The sequence below is a fragment of the Lactuca virosa genome, chromosome 7, assembly GCF_052849685.1.
Source record: "Lactuca virosa cultivar CGN04683 chromosome 7, Lactuca_virosa_CGN04683_v6, whole genome shotgun sequence".
In the NCBI taxonomy this organism is placed as follows: domain Eukaryota; kingdom Viridiplantae; phylum Streptophyta; class Magnoliopsida; order Asterales; family Asteraceae; genus Lactuca; species Lactuca virosa.
In genome coordinates this window covers 6968709-6984826 of record NC_136432.1, presented here as the reverse complement: position 1 = coordinate 6984826, position 16118 = coordinate 6968709, and the positions used below count along the sequence as shown (strand labels likewise).

The 16118-nt window shown below is 35.4% G+C and overlaps 1 protein-coding gene across 1 annotated transcript; it reads left to right on the top strand.

The window, feature by feature from the left end:
* The first annotated feature begins 184 nt into the window (after positions 1 to 184).
* LOC145123476 (putative glycerol-3-phosphate acyltransferase 8) lies at positions 185 to 3607 on the top strand. Its single transcript, XM_079058687.1, has 2 exons — positions 185 to 865; positions 2573 to 3607. Exons 1-2 carry the CDS (start codon positions 227 to 229, stop codon positions 3446 to 3448), a joined length of 1515 nt encoding a protein of 504 aa, XP_078914813.1. The 5' UTR covers positions 185 to 226; the 3' UTR covers positions 3449 to 3607.
* The last annotated feature ends 12511 nt before the right edge of the window (positions 3608 to 16118 follow it).

Below are 16118 nucleotides of genomic sequence, written 5' to 3'. Positions count from 1 at the left end.
TAAAGGAGAATCAAAAGTCAAATTATTAGTCAACTTTCTTACCGGTGCATTAAACCGCTCAACTACTTGAGGGCATTTTCGTTATTTTACTGACACCCCGCGAAAACTTCCCACCTATCTTCAAGGGGCAATTTGGTCATTTAGGTTGTGTCGCACCACATTTAAAAGGGAGCCCTTCCCCCTCCCTCTCTTCATTCAGTTGCTTACAGAAGTGCAGAGAGAGAAAATGTCGTTACAGAAGCCGGAATTGGGCGAGAAGGCGTTTCCACCGATCTCGAAATGCGATGTCTCCGCCATCAGTCACCAGTCAGTGGCGGCCGATCTTGACGGAACTCTGTTGAAAGCGACCTCCGCTTTTCCATACTACATGCTTGTAGCGATCGAAGCCGGCAGCCTCCTTCGCGGCCTTGCTCTGTTACTTTCGTTTCCGATAGTTGCTGTCGCCTACATCTTCATATCGGAGGCTTTGGCTATACAGATGTTAATTTTCATCTCCTTCTCCGGGATCAAGGTGAAGGACATCGAGCTTGCGTCACGCGCCGTTCTGCCGCGGTTCTATGCGGCGGACGTGAGGAGTGATAGTTTTGAAGTTTTTGATAGGTGCGAGAGGAAAGTAGTTGTAACGGCGAATCCGACAGTAATGGTGGATGCGTTCGTGAAGGATTTTTTGGGAGGGGAGAAGGTGCTTGGAACGGAGATCGAGGTGAATGAGAAGACGAAAAGAGCTACAGGATTCGTGAAGGAGCCTGGTGTTTTGGTTGGTAAATGGAAGAAGCTGGCGATCCTGAAGGAATTTGGTGAAGATACGCCTGATATCGGACTTGGCGATCGGAAATCTGATCACGATTTCATGTCCGTTTGCAAGGTTAGTCAAATTTCAGTTACTTTCTTGAAATGTCTAGCATCTATTATGTTTATTTGGAACTATTTAAATGGCGTAATACATAATAATCTACAAAGGCGAAGCACAAACCGACTTCCGCTTTTGTTATTTTTAGTGCCAATAAAGTAAACTAGATCGGGCTCTTTTCTTTATTGCATATATCAGTTAGTGTTCGCATTTCATACTAAATACACTCTTCCGTGCTAAATTGAAATTTATATTGGAAAGAATGGAGGAGATATGTTGCTTTAACTTGTTGATTTGCTATCCTGACTTAATATCAATTCTATGGAACAAGTAAAAGATGATGCAAGTTATGCCAGGACAAAGCATAAAAATGTGCTAACTACTAATTTAGTAAACAATGCATCGCAAATAATAATAATCCCTTCATTTTTTTTTTTGGTATGCATGTATATCATTTCTTTTAATTTGCAATTTGTGCGGATTATTGGTGGTGGTATGTATATCTTAATTTGTTCATGCCTATTCTTCTAGTTTAGAAGCATTTCTATTTTCTAGATCGGGTCTCAACTATATGTAGTTATTTTTCCATGAAGAGCTAACATCAAGGTAACAATATTCACTTTAATTGCTTCTAACTAAATTGGTGCTTATAACATAAGAATCAGTCCACTGGTAACTGAAAAATGATATTGTCTGGTACTTTGTCCAAAACCATCAATTCCAATTAAGTGTCAATCATCTTAGCTAAGTTTTAGGCTTCATATCCAAATTAACTCCAAATTATCAGTGCATCTTTTTATGGATCCATTGGTAAGTGGTATAGAATATGCTAGAATTGAGGTCTTCCCATGTTTATGCTTAAGCACTATAAAAGGATTATTCTGGAATGTATACAAAGATTCTTAAAATTATCATGTAATTGATTGTTGACATGGTCTGAAACCCAGCCCATATATTGAGAGACAAGAAGCTGTAAAAGTCTGACTAGAATGTGAGGGTACAGTAACAGGGTAATAGTACTTATCTGGTCTGTATTTTCGGTGCATTATTGATTCTCAAACTGTAGACATTAATTTGTGAAGCGATGGTGGTTGGAGATCTGATAAAACGGTGTAAAGTTTGGTGGTACATTTGTAAGAACAACTAAGGAATTAAAGAAGACGGTAGTAGATAGCTGGTTTAATAACCAACCCCACTAGTCCCTTTCTTATTATTACCTCCAATTATTCTTGTAGCCATGGACCCATAGACTTGAGTTGACTTGGAGGACAATAGATTGAACCGGATTTCTGACCCAAATAGAATTTTAAGTCTATGATTACCGATGGGTCTTTTTATTTAGTATATTAAGTATTAAGACCTTATTGATAATTCAACCAGCCCAACCTTTTAATCAATAATTTTTTTTTCTTATTCACCATATACACAACAACCTTTAGAAGTCACCAACCCAACCTAATACATTTTGCCCTTATTATCTATTTAATGCTTTATTATTTATAGGGAATAAACAAGTTTTATCCTATTTAAGATTATACGTAATACATTAAAAAAAAAATTATTCGTTGCTTAAAAACCGTATACAATACGTATCCGATAAAACTTTTGGTTATCCCATTGTTTTTTTTGGAAAGAACAAATCTACACTGCTCCGGATAAAATTTGAAGACGGCAATGAATTTATTACTATTATTATTTTCTTATTTGTGACTTGAATTGCAGACAGCTTTCATGGTGCCGAAAGACGAATCAGCGACGATAGTAGGCCGCGACCGCCTGAAAAGCCGATTAATCTTCCACGACGGGCGGCTAGTCCAACGGCCGACTCCATTCAACGCCCTAATCACATACATCTGGCTCCCATTCGGATTCATCCTATCCCTCATCCGTGTCTACTTCAATCTCCCACTCCCGGAGCGAATCGTCCGTTACACCTATGGCATGCTCGGTATTAAACTCGTAATCCGCGGCAACCCACCACCAGCTCCATCCCCCGGCACCCCCGGAAACCTCTACGTCTGCAACCACCGAACCGCCCTGGACCCCATCATAATCGCCATTGCCTTAGGTCGCAAACCCTTCTGTGTCACATACAGCGTAAGCAAACTCTCACGATTCATGTCTCCGATCCCCGCAATTGCCCTAACCCGTGACCGGGAAACCGACGCTGCCCGGATCAAAGAATTGCTTCAGAAAGGTGACCTGGTTGTGTGCCCGGAAGGGACGACTTGTCGTGAACCGTTTTTGTTGCGGTTCAGTGCTTTGTTTGCTGAGTTGAGTGATAGGATTGTTCCGGTGGCTATGGATTTGAAGCAGAATATGTTTAATGGGACGACGGTTCGTGGGGTTAAGTTTTGGGACCCGTATTTTTATTTCATGAACCCGAGTCCGACTTATGAGATTACGTTTCTTGAGAGGTTGCCCGCGGAGATGACGGTGAAGGGTGGTGGGAAATCGGCGATTGAGGTGGCGAATCATGTGCAGAAAGTTTTGGGTGGTGTTCTTGGATTTGAATGCACCAATTTGACTAGGAAAGATAAGTATTTGTTGCTTGGTGGGAATGATGGGAAGGTGGAGTCCATGTATGGGAAAAAGTGATTTAGGTGCTGGTTATTCACTTTGGGCATGATATTTGAACCCAAACAGTCGGTCCTTTTAGATTCTTTTTAATTGTGATTTGGGTATGTCTTTGTTCATCCATCAATCATCATCTTTGGTAAACAACCGAATAAAACATCTCTTTCTTTTTTGTTTTTATACACAAAATGTATGTTTACAAAACAAAATCTATACATGGATGAACAATATATATAACCTACCAATATTTTTATTTTATATAATAAAATAAATTACAATCTATTTAACATATTTCAAAAAGATTAAATGCCTGCTTATCGGTAATAAAAAAATATATATAATAACCGTTACATTCAAAAACAGATGAAAAAAAAAAAAAAAAAGATTTCATTATGTAAATGCCATATGATCAATGATGAATTAGTAAATTACATTTGATTACTGAAAAAATCCCACTTGTTTTCATTTTGGAATCAATATCTCATGGAATCTTCATGAACTAAAACATTTTTGCTTGAACCATGAACAATGAGCTGTTTCCACTATAATTTAGTGTGTATGTGTATTTATAGAAACTTTTTAACTTGTTGTCAGAAAGTTGTTGATCAATAATGACAAATATAGAAAAAGATGCGGCTAATTATGGACCAATTAACTATACAGTGCACAAATTTATGAATCATAAATAAGCTAACAAAACACATTGAAAAATTGTCCACCAAGCAAACACCTATAGTATAAATGGAATTATGGAATCGTACGAACGATTACCAAAGTTATTACTCATTTTTGTAAATGCATTATGTTCCAGTTATTTTTTCAATTAAGAAAGACAAAAGAGAGCTAAAATATCAAGACGAATTGGTTCAAACAGGTCTCATCTCATACTTGTACATAACTATTCATTTTAATAGTTTTCCAATCCTCCTTAATAAATAAAAGTTTTTTTTGCCACATGTCAATCTCTCATGAGTTTTGATACTTATCATTTTGTGGTATTTTTGAAATAAATATTATCCACTTATCAATTTTTGGTTTGTTTCAATTTTTAAAATTAAAGTCATATAGTTATATATGTAAGTTATTAAATATCATATATATGATATTAAATTGCAATAAATACATTTCTTTTTTCTTATTTCAAAGTTGTACATTAAAAAATATTTTCTGTATATATTTTAATGTTTAATCTTTTTTTAAAACAACCCGTGTAATACACGGGTCTCACACCTAATATAATAATAATAAAAAAAAAAAAATACACAGTAGAATAGACCTTTTATTAGCACTGCACATATCCCTTCACCCCTCACGACAACTATTGGAATATGGGTATAATTCTTTAATAAATCTTTTCATTTTCAATTTGGCATTTGCTCTATAGTCTATCCACTTTAACGGTTGTCACTTCTTTAATACCCTAAGACATGTACCATTTATTTGTTGGCTTATGTATTTGTAGTTTATATATTTATATTTGCCGGTTCAAAAAAAAAAGAAAAAAGAAATGTATTCGTAGCACAGATTTTAGACCAACTACAAACCACTTGTGGTGGCGGACGGAGGACCACCGATTCCAACTTCAACTTCTACTTCTAAGACATTATATGATTTATATCTTATATATGGTTATTCAGTATGGTAGCACAAACCACGCGTGACTTATGACGTAGCAGGCCAAAAGACACATGAACACCGCCCCATCGACCGATGGCTTGGCTGTGAGGACGGACGAAGACGACAAATAAGAAAGCAGCAACAACGGTCACATATTTGACCGTTTTTTCATTTTTCCTTTGTAGCCGTTGAATTAAAAAAAATTTCTTTAATTTTCAATTTAAAAAGCACAACCTACAATTATAAATACCACATATTTTCTAAACATTTCACACTACGAAAACACACAACTTCTTTCTATTTTCTTATTTTTTTTCAACCTATGGATCCAAATCAAAATATTTCACCCACTCCAAACACCCCCAAACACTCCAAATGATCCATATGCAAATCTTGGTTATATGCAAATGTTAACATCCACAATCCAACAACAACCTCTATTCACTAATCCTTCATACCACCCAAACTACTACCAACAACAACGACCACAACACTTCAATCAACCCCAATTTCAAGCCTTCCAACAACCTTTTCAACAATCGCAACCTCAACAATTTCAAACACAACCTTCACAACCATCTCAAGTCTCATTATCTCAATCCCAACCTATAAACCTCGACAAAGACGGCAACTAAATAGTACAAGAAGCACAACAACCATCTAGAAGACGATAACAAAAAGGAAAAGCTCCAAAAAAAACAAAAACCAAGCAGTGGAACAAAGACGAGGAGGAAGATTTAGCGAAAGCTTGGATTTTCATATCGCAATATGGTGACATAGGGAACGCGCAATCCGGTCAAAGTTTTTGGAATCGTTTTTTAGACCACTTTCATTCGCTATTAGGAAGAGAAACGGAGCGGACGTACGACGCGGTCAATGCAAAATGGCATGACCTACGAGCGGCTTGGACAAATTTTTAATGACATGTCTGGCAATCTTAAAAATATGTACAAAAGTGGTAGCAACGATTTCAAATCAACTGCATGCTACCAATACAAAATTAGCATTAACGGGAAACCATTCGACAACCAAAAAGCGTGGAAAGTTTGTCGTAAGGGTCCCAAATGGTTCCTTTATCCGGGTGAGGTGCATTCGGGATCTATCACCAACTCCAACAAAAGGCCAAGAACTTCCGAGTCGGACGTGATTTTTGGACTCGACCTAAATGATGACTTCGATGACACCAGTGGGAGGGTCCACCGGAAGTCCAACTTCGTTGACCACCGGGAAGGGACAAATCGAAAAAGGCGGCGTCTTCAAGTGGAAAATCGAGTAGCGAAGACGTACTTGTGGAAAAATAGACAAAACTCTAAGTTTTCTAGAAAAAAATGAAGCAACGGAGGAAGTTTGTCGCTAGAAAATAGCACTTACCAATTTAAATCATAAACACAAAGCCCCAATCGGATCTCGACCCGGATAATCTAGCCACGTTTCTAAAAATCCAACAAGTCTGCGCAAAATATGAAAATTAGTTTCTAGTGTTTTAATATTTAGTTTTTATTTGATATGTTTTATGTTTTTTTATTAATTTAGGTTTTAATTTTTTTTAAGTAATTTAGGATTTAATTTTGTGTGTTGTTAATTAATGTAAAATATTTATTTATATTTTAAATTATGTTTTTTATTTAATCTAATGACAAGAAAAAATAAAAAATAAAAAGATAAAAATTGTGGAGTTGTAACCATTTTCAAGGGCTAGTGGTTTGGTAGTGGACATGTAGTAGAGCTGATGTGACGCTGAGTTGACCACACTTTTCTAGAGGGTTGGTGGTGACCATACCCCTTAGCCTAATTTGTATAAAACCTACACTAAAATCATTTTCAACTCCAACCATACACAAAAATTTTATATGAAAAATATATTTTAACATCTTAATAATAAAATGATATATTCTTTATCATAATAAGATTTTATTTAACATAATAACTATTATTATACATCAAAACACATGTTTAGATTCAATATTTGGGCGCAAGGGGGAGGGTGGGGAGGTGGGATTTCAAGTTTCAACATAACATCAAACTTATTACTAATTATCTAATAATGTCCATATAATGCAATGCATGTGCTTATATTTCCAAAACCCAAAATACCTAAAGTTAAAACACCTCACTAAAGTCATCTCAAGTCCAAACATTTCACCAAAGTTGAATGGATAATTGTTTGTGTAAAAAAAACAACAAGGTAAACATTACACATTTGGACACTAAATGCTGGGATAATGTGGACATCACACAAGATCCATACAAAAAGTGAGGTATGTCTACAATAATGTCACATCATCACTACATAATACCACACTACCACAATTGGGTACTAATTTAGGTTTGAACTTTCAACCCAACCGATGAGTTCGATTTTTTCAGTTTTTCCGATTCGATTTCGGGTTCATCGGGTTTAAAACCAAAAATTTCAAACTTAGCCACTATTTAACCAAAGGTTATCTTGGATCTAAACCAACTCTCAATGGTATAAGAAATATTATATATAAGGGTGAGGTAGGCATGTTTTCTGCACCATCACCGATGTAGGAAGCCTAAAAAATTATAATGAAAAGGGAGGAAGATATTATATTTTATAAGAGTAGATATAAGCTTGAGTTTCAAGACATTCGTGATGTGGGATTTGAAAATTCGAAGTTGAATAAGAAAGGCATATAGTAAAATTCAAAGGTTGGATCAAGAATGGGGACAGAACTCGAACTCATGACCTCCAGGTACATGGACGTCGTGTTGAACCAATTGAGCTACATGCTATTTGTGTTATTATCTTACGAAATATGTATATAACTATATAGTATTTACAATTTTTTTTTATAAATTCACTTCGGTTCAGTTTTTATCGATTTTATGTTTCTTAAAACCGAAACCGAACCCAATATTTGGTTTTAAAAAACTCAAACCCAAATTGTCGGTTTCAGTTTCGGTTTTTTCGGTTTTCGGGTTTGGTTTTGCTCACCCCAGGTACCATAGTCATAAAGGGTCGACCACGTAAGTCATAACCCATCCTAAGTGGATGCACAAGTTTATGTAGAAGACCAAATCTGTAACGTCCCAAATTTCAAGACCAAAAATTTCATTTTTGATATAACAATTTAGAAAACATTTATAAGAAAACATAATTGAATCATATCATTTCATAAAGACCATAATCTTATGTCTCAAAATCATATTGTAAAAATAGTAACAATGCCAAAGTACAATCCCAAGAAATCTCATAGTGCGGAAATCCTGCGTGTGTATGATGTGCCGCTGCCGCGCCGGCTCCTTCCCCTTCGCTGAAGAGGTACCTGAAACAAAACTGAAAACTGTAAGCATGAAGCTTAGTAAGTTCCCCCATCTTACCACATACTATACAATCTCATAACAAAACATACTGTCGGGCAATTCTGGGGTGCCCGACCTACCCGATTCGGCCATTCTGGGGTGCCGACCTACCCTGTCAAGCAGTTCTGGGGTGTTGACCTACCCATGTCAAGCCATTATGGGGTGCTGACCTACCCGTGTCAAGCCATTCTGGGGTGCTGACCTACCCGTCAGTCCTAACAACCGAACCCTGGGGACTATCTCACCCCCTGCTACTACTACCACATATATCATAACATAACATACTGACATACATATATGGGGTGCCCAACCTACCCTTTGGTCCTAACAACCGAACTTAGGGACTATTCTCTCCCTACTACCACGATCACATATAGCATATCATGCTAGCACATAAACATATCAGGTGGTAGCAAACCTAGATGAATATCACAAAGACAATCACCTAACATACAACTCCTACTAGTGGGCCGGCATTGTGGCCGTAGACCCACCGCTACTGGAAGGTAACTCACCTCGATGTCGTGTAGTATCTGCACGGTCCTCGGCACGGGAATCGACTCGTCTCTACTCCCCAATCCCTACACAACAACCTTTTCCGATTACTATTGCATACCCATAACCCTTACAAGGGTCAATCCAAATCCAAGTCAAAGTCAAGGTCAAACCCTGGTCAAATTCAACATCCAGTTGACTTGACTCGCCTAGTTGGTCCACCAACTCGTCGAGTCCCTATCCTTTCAAAATGATACAACCCCCGACTCTACTCGTCGAGTCTAGAAAGAACTCGACGAGTTCACCTTCAACCATAACATCGGGACCATCTTCAACCGACTCACCGAGTTCATCCTTGAACTCGTCGAGTTCATCCTTGAACTCTTCGAGTTCATCTTCGTCTTATGAATATGTCCAGTCTATGACTCGCCGGGTTCTATGAACAACTCGTTGAGTCCGTCTTCATAAGTTGGAAGATTGCCTTGGACTCGCCGAGTCTGTTCATACACTCGTCGGGTCCTATGATTTCCAGTTCCAAAACAAACCCTTAGCAGGCTGAGTGTTCCTTCCACTCAACCAAAACCATTTCCAGAAGTCGTTTCGGGGGAAAAAGCGTCCCGACTTGCCGAGTCCCTCTTTGTCCAAAACTATACAGTCGATTATAATGGGTCTTAACGCGTCAAAACCATAGATCTGGCCTCCTAGGGTCCATTTTATACGTAAAGCTTCAAACTTGATGTACATGCATGGGGCCTTTGGCTCAAAAAGCCATAAAAAGGGGTTTATATGATGCATGGGTCTCCCATGGCCATAAAGTTGGCACCTTTATGCCATGGGAACCCTCAATGGCTCCAGATCTGAAGTCTTTATCCCAAAATCGTGGTTGCATCCAAGTATGGCTCCAAAATGGCTTTCAAAAGCCCTAAGTTACTCCAAAAAGAGTATCTAATGAAAGAAGAAGCAAGGTCTGGACTTCTTACATTCTATAAATAGGAAATGAAGCAAAACCTCTGGATCTCCTTGCTCCTTCTGAAATCCCAAGCCCCTTCTTCTTCTCTTCAACCTTCTAACTTGCACAAAATGGCACAACAAGCTCAAAATCACTCAAAAAGGGTTTAGGGTTTCAATATAGGGTTTCTCTGAGTTGGGAGGGTGATGGGGGCTGGTTTGGAATGAGATAAAGTGTTTAAATAGGGTGCAAACCCTGAATATTAGGGTTTTGTCCAGACAGCTCCTACTCGTCGAGTCGGTCTTCCGACTCGTCGAGTAAGTCACTTAAGCCCCCGATCAATAGTCGAGTCTACTCGACGAGTTGGGCCTCTAACTCGCCGAGTCTTAGAGTAAATTGCAATATTTCTTGAATTTAAATACGTACCAGGAATCGGGTGCTACAAAATCTCAAACACTACAATTGTTTGTATCCATTATAAAACTCATTTTCAAAATCTATCCATAACACAACATACATATAACATTCACAAAACATACATAATAGATTTCTAATCATCAAGAAGAAAATATAAATTGTCAAGCATAAAAATAAGATAGGTACATGTATTTAATGGTAACAAATCACCTCAATTAGTTGCAATACTTATACTTCATTTCTCAAGTTTTTTGGATGTCTAGTTGTCACTTAAGCATATGCATATATCGAGTATGTAAGGACCTGCAATTCAGATAAAGTTGACTTTTAGTCAAATATTGACCAAAATGGTAAAATGGTCAATTATGAGAAAAAAATGAGAATATGAAGTTGTAACTTAATGAAAATGGCCCACAAGAGTTTAAGTCACTAAGATGAGATTAAATGGGTAAGTTCAACAGAAATAATGCATGAAAAGATGCAATTTTTTTATCAAAAGGGTAAAATGGGAATTTTATGTTTTTGGACCAATTTTGAGACTTAACCGATTAAGACTCGTATTAATTCAGTGAGATATGATTAACAGAGTTGTAGAGTATGTTCCTACTTTCACGTTGATATAATGAACATAAAAAACGGGTAAAAAACAAAGAAGTTATGAAGGTTAGAAGTTGGGACAAAAATGTCCCAAAGCTGGAATGGAATCATCCCAAAGGGCTGCTGTCAAGCAGTCACCACGGTACGGTGAATAGATCACCATGGCGCAGTAAGCGTTATGAAGGATTCAAACATGTTCTCATGATAAAGAATGAAATAACAATGAACTTTTCCACGGCGCGACAATATGTTCACCATGGCGCGGTGACGCAAAGTAGGCTGCCATTAATCGCAATTCAAGTGGTCACCGCGACACGGTAACTAGACCACCGTGGTGCAGTTACACATCAGAGTAAATGCTATTAACCCCTTCATTCTCTTCACTTTACACCCTCAAACCCTCCTAAGCGAAGCTCCAACGATTTGGATAAAAAAGAAGGGGCAAGAGGCGGTCTAGAGTGTTTATGGCTTGGATTGAAGGTGGGATGCTCAAAAGGTAATCATCTTCTCCATCTTTAATCTAGTAGGGATTCAATGGTGGTCTTGATGATTTGAGCTAACAGTTTTAGATTATGTTAAGAAAGCGTGTTTTTAGTATTAATGAAGGTGTTTAGATTCCTTAAACAAACTTTGTATGTAATCCCCATGAGTGGGATCAATCCAATGAGAGTTAGGGTTTGAAAACCTAACTAGTGATTATGTTTAAATGATGCATTATGTGTTATATTATAATGATTTGGGTAGTATGGATTGTTGAATTCATTAGTGTAAAACCAAAGATGTGTATGGTCATGCCTTCGCATTGCTACGAAACATCTGAAGAACCTGAGACCATAAACAAAATTGTAAACACAAAGCTTAGTGATTTCCCCCAAAGTACCAACACACAAACATATAACGTATACAAATAACAGCATGTACTTGGTCCACAGCTAAAAGACTGGATTACCCCAAAGCCCACAATCTGAGTCTGGCTTGCTCTTGAGCCTACAACATAAGTCTGGCTTGCCCCCGGAGCCTACAACTTATGTCTTGCTTGCTCCAAACCTAATCAGTCATCGGAATGGAGTACCAATGTTCAGCCCTCAGTACGAGTTTGCCATATCAACCAGCCATCAGCTTGTATCTGGAATGCTACTGAGCCCTTAGTATGAGTCCGGCATGCCCTACCCGTCCCTTAACTCATATCTGGAATGCTCCAATACCCTCAAGCCCTCAGTACGAGTCTGGCATACTATCGGGTCCTTAGCTCGTATCTGGAATGCATTTGAGTCCTCAGTATGAGTCTGGCATACCACCCGGTCCTCAGCTCATATCTGGAATGCAACTGAGCCCTCAGTATGAGTCTGACATACCACCCGGTCCTCAACTCATATATGGAATGCTCGGGGGTTTGTCGGCTACAACACGAAGCAGTACAACCTCAACCCAACACAATAAAAACATATACAGTTAATCATGCAGACAGAAACATAGGCAGTCCTACAGACCTACCAGACCAGCATATCGACAACTAGCATAATCATGCATATCTAATCCATACTCAACATATCAGAGGATAACAATATATCAAACCGATGGGCCGGCCTTGGTGCCTTCGACCCGTAAATACAGTGAGGAAAACTCACCTCAATCCGCTGATACTCCTATGACTGCTCATACCGCTGAAACGGATAATCCTCGCGCCAACTAACAAAATACAACTTTCATCAATAACTGACCTGATAACCCAAAATACGAAAGCCCAAAATCTCCTTAATTACCCAAAGCCCAAATATGGCCCAATTATCCAAATTGGGCCCAAACCCATCATGGACTTAGCCCAAGAAGGTCTAATATCCTAAAGGTCCCAAAATATCAAAAGTCAACTCTGGTCAACTTCTGGTCAAAGGTACATAGCCAACAAGTCAACCAAACAAGAAAAGTCAAACATGTCGAGTATGCCTCGTGTACTCAGCTGGTACGCCTAGCGTACACCCTTTGGAGCCAGTACGCATAACACATCCTTAATCCGCTTAAAAAGACTATTTTATCCTTACTTTTATATATTTCTTTTTCTTATATATATATATATATATATATATATATATATATATATATATATATATATATAACTGTTTAATTTATTTTTTTTAGATTTTTCCTCATACATTTTATTTTATTTATTTATATTTTTTTGACTATATTTTTGACGTTTTATTTGGATAATTTTTCTAGTTTTTTTTCCCGATGTTTTGTTCGAGTATATTTTTTAATATTTTTTTTGATATTTTTTTTTTATATATTTTTAAAGCTTTTTATAAATATTTTGTGTATAAAAAATATAAAAATGTTAGTTAAATGAGAATATGACTAACACATATTAGGTATATAATTATTTATTTTAATAGGGTTATTGTAAAGGCTAACCGAAATTCAAATCGAGTGTCAATGGGTTCGAATTCAATTTTTTTAGTTTTATAATTTTTTTACATTCGTTCCGAATGTAAAATGATAATCAAAAGTCATATAACTCAAACACATGTGTCAATGTTTTCTAGTTCTTTTTTTTTTAGAAATTTTGTTCGTTTTCGAGTTATATGGTTTTCCAATTAGCCTTTATATAACTTGAAACCCTTTTTCGTATTTTTGTTAGCCTATCTATTAATCTTATTAAAAATATAATTTTATACCTAATCTAAGTTAATAATATTCACATTTAACGAACTTTTTTTAATATTTTTTTACAAAATGTTTAAACAAACAAAATGTCAAAAAAAATTAAAATGTATTCAAACAATACACCAAAAAACAAAAAAAAATTATTCAAACAAACATCATAAAAATAAAAACGAAAAAAATGTAAAAAACATTAAACAATATATTCAAACAACACACCAAAAAATGTTTTTTACATTTTTTTCGTATATATTTTTATGATTTTAAATTTTTTTTTTGTTTTTTTGCGTGTTGTTTGAATACATATTTTTTTTTTGACATTTTGTTTGTTTATATTTTTTGTAAAAAATGTAAAAAAAAGTTCATTAAATGTGAATATTATTAATTTAGATTATGTATAAAATTATATTTTTAATAAGATTAATAGACAGACTAACGGAAATTCGAAAAAGGGTTTGAAGTTATATAAAGGTTAATTGGAAAACCATATAATTTGAAAACGAACAACATTTTTAAAAATAAAAATGAACTTGAAAGATTGACATATGTGTTTGAGTTATATGAATTCTGATTAGCATTTTTCATTCAGGACGAAATAAAAAAAATCTAAAACTATAAAAATTGAACTTGAAGCCATTGGCACTCGTTTTGAATTTCGGTTAGCCTATACAATAACCCTATTAAAATAAATAATTATATACCTAATATGTGTTAATCATATTCTCATTTAACTAACCTTTTTATATTTTTATACAAAAAATAACTTTTAAAAAGCTTTACAAATATATAAAAAACAAAATATCAAAAAAGCATTAAAAGATATATTCGAACAAGACATAAAAAATAAAAAAACTAGAAAAATTATTCAAAAAAAAAGCGTCAAAAAATATAAACGAACAAAATATAAAAAACATTAAAAATATATTCGAATAAATTTAATATATATATATATATATATATATATATATAAATCATAAAAAATATAAATAAATAAAATAAAATATAAGCGGCAAAATATATAAAAAAATCAAACAATTATATATATATATATATATATATATATATATATATATATATATATATATATATATATATATATATAGGTTTAGGTTTTATGGAAAACAAAAAACCCTAAAAATCATAAAAATGCATAAAAAAAATACTTAGAGACCACAAATCTTTTTTTTGACTTTTTATATAGAAAAATCGCTACTTTTACTTTAATTTCGCTGAAAAAAATTCTGAAAAAAAAACAATTCTTTATTTTTTTTTCAGCGATTTTATAAACATACCTGCGATTTTTTCATAAAAAAGTTCTGTGATCTCTAAGTATTTTTTTTATGCATTTTTATGATTTTTAGGGTTTTTTTGTTTTCCAAATAACCCTCCCCTATATATATATATATATATATATATATATATATATATATATATATATATATATATATATAAACATCCTTTTATTCTGGTGCAGTCTAAAGAGCGTTTATAGGGTTCCAATGACGACACGTCACCAAACATTGGAACGACGCGACAATCGAAAGGATTAAGGTGAATCATCAATTTTTTTACGGGTTCCAGAAAATGATGCATTGAATCGACTCAACCCTTAATACAACGCTTCTTGAACACAAAGGTATATATATCTACCCTCTTCTATCCATTTAGTATCAGTCCGTCTCGATTGCTTTTTAGTTTGTGGTACGCATTCTCTCTTCCTTATCTTTTATTATCATCGTTAATGTTTTCTTTAACACGATCTTATGCAGATGCTCCAAAGCAGGGGCAGTTCAATCCCGAATATGAAGAAAATACGTTTGACGCCTTATTTATATCTTTATTGGGTTTGTGATTTTGTGGTTTGAAACTCATTCAAATTTCAAGCGTGGGTTTGTGATTTATTTCTCTCGCCAACATTAGATTTACACAGGTTAGGGTTGGCCGAGTTCCACCATCGCTTCTACGTTTTCATCCTAAGGTTATTTTGCATATTTAATATTTCAAATGTTTGATATGTTCTTTGCATTGGAACCAAAAACACAAAGATACAATTTTCTTCTTATCCCTGTCTTCACTTCGTGAAAACCTCACAAAAAAAATTCAATGGAGATTCATATTAATCGCCTCACCATCTTACTCCCATATTCCCCGAAAATTTTGTGTTAAGATCTCCTCTAACATACCCTTTCTTCTTCAAACATACTCAACAACTTTCTATGGACTTCATTACTCTTCCTTCTTCATCACCGCAACCAGATCCCTTCTTCCGCTTCATCTGACTTCGCATCTCTAAATTGATCTTTTTTATGTCAATACAAGTTGTGGTCTGTTAAAAGTTTGAAGTTAGAAATCCAACAATCTCGACATCCAAATTAAAACTGTAATTTGTGTGAAACTAAGGTTGTCATCTCCAATGTATTATGATTTTCTTTTACCTTTTGGATTTGTTTTTGTTCTTCCGGTACTACTTGAGTTTTTAAGTTTATGTTGGGATTTTTTAATCTTTAACTTTTGACTCACTTCTACAACCTTTATTTTATAAATTTTCATCAGCCTCATCGGCATATTAAACTGGTATTAAAGGTAGAGTTTTGCACATTTGAGTTGTACCTTGTTATGTGAAGCTTGTAT